Genomic DNA, 3,140 nt, shown 5'->3' with positions numbered 1-3,140 from the left:
TTCCCACAAAATATGGGAAGTTAATTACCTAACCCCCCATAGGTAAGTCAAACTTCCCATGATTTGCAATTTCCCTCATGCCAACCAAACAACTTTATACAATTCCCATGATTTTGATGTAGGAATTTAATTCCCATGAAATACAAATTCCCATGGGTAGTAATTCCCATAGCAACCAAGCGACACTTTAAACTTTGCTTAAACCAAGTTCAACTTCAATTGTACTTCCCTAATCCCTACAAATCTTCCCCTCGTCCCTCGTCCCCTTAATCTAACTTCAATTAGGATACACCCTAACCCAATCATTTTAAAAAAAAAAACAACATAAAAATATAAAATCCCTTCAACTTTGCATTCAATCACCCCCTCTTCTTTCCTCTTTCTCTCTCCTCCCTTACTCTCCTTCCTCTGTATTCTGCAATGAATTTCTTCAAATCTGTCTTCGCAGACGAAGACCCAGAACCCGATCCTCAATCACCACAATCTTCTCCCAAACATCAACAACCCCTTCAACCCGAATCCGAACCCGAACCCGAATCCGAACCCGAAGATCAATCCACAGCACCACCCACATGGGGTTTCGTCGGCGGCTTAATCAAAACCTTCGCAACAAAATCTGAATCCGTAATCGAAACATACCGTCGTGATTTGCAGGAATTTAGCTCTGGTTTAAAGATTGAAACCCAGGTTTTCAAAGAGGTTGCAAGTTCATCTCTCGAAGTTGGTGCATCAAAAGCGCAAGAATCCCTTGAATCTGTTGGTCAAGCAATTGATAACATTGGATCTGTTGTTTGGAAATCTACTGCTCAGATTATAGCTCAAGGTAGTGATTCGGATCTCGAGAACCCGGATTCGAGCCCGCGATCGAATCCGGGGTTGAATTTGAATCCAATTGATGGGAGAAAGTACAGTAGGTTTGATGCGCAGTTGAGGGGGATTCAATGTGATGTGAATACGTATGTTGAGGAATTTGAGGATGTGGGTGAGTTTGAGAAGTGGAAATCGTCGTTTAATTTGGGGGAAAAGAGTGAAGAAATGGGGAATTTGATGAGGGAAAATGGGGTTATGGAAGGGATTTATAAAAGGGTTGTTCCCAATTTGGTTGATCATGATTTGTTTTGGTATAGGTATTATTTTAGGGTTTATAAATTGGAGCAAGCTGAGAGTGTTAGGGCCAAATTAGTCGAAAGAGCGAATGAGGATGAAGAATTGAGCTGGGATGTTGATGATGATGAAGAAGAAGAAGATGATGAATTGAAACAACATGATGTTGTTGATGGTGGTGATAATGTAGGGGAGGAGGAGAAGGGAGAGAAGGTGAAAGACGAAGGCGGTGTTGTTGAATCGAATGAAGAGGCGAAAACGGGAGGGAATGAGGAGGAGGAGGAGGAGGAGGTGAAGAAGAAGAATGTGGATGAGAAGACACCCTCAGAGGGGAGTAAGGATAGTGATATAACAGTGGTTTCGACACAACCATCTCGAGGAGAGGAGGAAGAGGAGGAGGATCTTGGTTGGGATGAGATTGAGGATCTTGGTAGTGATGATGATGTTGGTGAGAAGAAAGGGAAGCAAACTGAGGGTGGTGGTGGGAGTCCGAGCAACCGGGAGGAATTGCGAAAACGGTTGAGTGTTTCTGAGGATGATGAGGATTTGAGTTGGGATATTGAAGATGATGATGAACCTATTAAGAAAAGTTAGAGAAAGGGTATGTTATAGTTATACTTTGTGGTTACATGATCATTTGATTTTTAAGAATGCAATTGTTATTTAAAAGCTTTGATATGCTTATTGTCTATTGTCATGTAATTGCTTAGTTTCAAATATATGCATTTAGTTTAATTCTTTTGTGTGGTTTTAGTCCTTGAGTTCATTGTATAAAGTTATATGATTTGCTAAGAATGCTTTGTCATAAACCATTCGAAATTGAATACGAAGTACATTGCAAGAACAAGTAATAGTATATTTGGATTGAATTTTTGAGAGAATTGGGAGTTGCTAATATTGCTATCTTAGAGTGCCATATTCATCAATCAATTATTGATTTATAGAAGAATCATGGTACGATCTTTGTGACTACAAATAATGGATTCGTTGTGGATTATAGCTTGGTCGTTGTAATGATTATTGATTAGTAGAAGAATCATATGCAAATCTGTGTAATAACCAAAATGCTACAACTGTATATTGGAGATTGTTTTGGCTATGATAATTCACTGCCTGATGTCGTTGTAAATTTGATAGAATCTTAGCCCAGACCTGACTGCTTTAGTTCATAGTTCTCATGGAATGTTTTTGAATCAGTGCAATGTACAAGAGATTATATAAGGTGATGAATCTGATGATAGGTGAAGCATAAATAAGGGTTAAAGCAGAAAGTGTACAGGGATATGGAAGGTGCATCTTAACTCGTTAAGCGATCATCATTGCTCAGGTTGTGTTATTATTACTCAATGAATCATTTAGCAATAAAAACCATTGCTGTTGAAGCCCACCAAGGCACCGAATGCACAGCAACCTGCGGTTAGTCCTATACCAGAAGTCTGTTTGGCCTGTTAATACTAGAATTGACCAGGGATTCACTGTAAATGCTGTCTTTGCTCGTTATTGCCAATATATTGGTCTGCTTCCTTACATTTATCTTGTAATGCCTGCAAATCATTGATAGATGAAAGGATCGTGTATGCTCTTTTAAGGACTAGCTAAAATAGATTACCTTTGTCTGTGCTGATCTACTTCAAGTGGTTATAGTATTTACTGTACTGAATCGCTCTACACGACAATCTTATTGTTTTAGCCGTGGATTATTTCTTAATCAATACAACTATAACTTCCCATATCCTTTTACGTATCTTACCTATAATTAGATGTATAACAGCTGGTATAGGCTAATAGCGCAGCTGATGTTGTAACGTTAAGCTAAGAAATATACAGTCGGGAATATCTGCAGTCTGACCTTATCCAGAGTGTCTACAGGTTTTTTTGAAGGGAAGAGAGAAAGAGGATTATGTTAAGGGAAGAGATGAAAAAGAGACGGTAAAGATTGATTGGTTAATTAATTTGCAAGCTAATTAGTAATTACTACCTTTACTAGTACCGCGCAGAAGCATTGTAAACGCTGTTTCTGGTCTAAAACAATATCT

General features: G+C 38.7%; 1 protein-coding gene across 2 annotated transcripts; it reads left to right on the top strand.

Moving 5' to 3' along the window:
- The first annotated feature begins 332 nt into the window (after positions 1–332).
- Positions 333–2,789, top strand: LOC145628923 (uncharacterized). 2 transcript variants are annotated; one of them, XM_081681356.1, is made up of 2 exons: positions 333–1,705; positions 2,346–2,789. In XM_081681356.1, the coding sequence occupies exon 1, from the start codon at positions 421–423 to the stop codon at positions 1,696–1,698; it is 1,278 nt and encodes a 425-aa protein (XP_081537482.1). In that variant the 5' UTR covers positions 333–420; the 3' UTR covers positions 1,699–1,705; positions 2,346–2,789. The 2 variants fall into 2 exon arrangements, with proteins under 2 accessions (XP_081537482.1, XP_081537481.1); XM_081681355.1 differs by having other exon boundaries at positions 2,302–2,789.
- Positions 2,790–3,140: the final 351 nt, after the last annotated feature.

This window comes from Chenopodium album, chromosome 4 (assembly GCF_948465745.1).
Source record: "Chenopodium album chromosome 4, dcCheAlbu1.1, whole genome shotgun sequence".
Lineage (NCBI taxonomy): Eukaryota > Viridiplantae > Streptophyta > Magnoliopsida > Caryophyllales > Amaranthaceae > Chenopodium > Chenopodium album.
The sequence above is the reverse complement of the archived record's forward strand: the minus strand, read 5'-3'. Positions and strand labels throughout refer to the sequence as shown.

Bases quoted from the DNA above. Each gene is read 5' to 3' on its own strand.
- LOC145628923 (XM_081681356.1), top strand. From the start codon at position 421: ATGAATTTCTTCAAATCTGTCTTCGCAGACGAAGACCCAGAACCCGAT.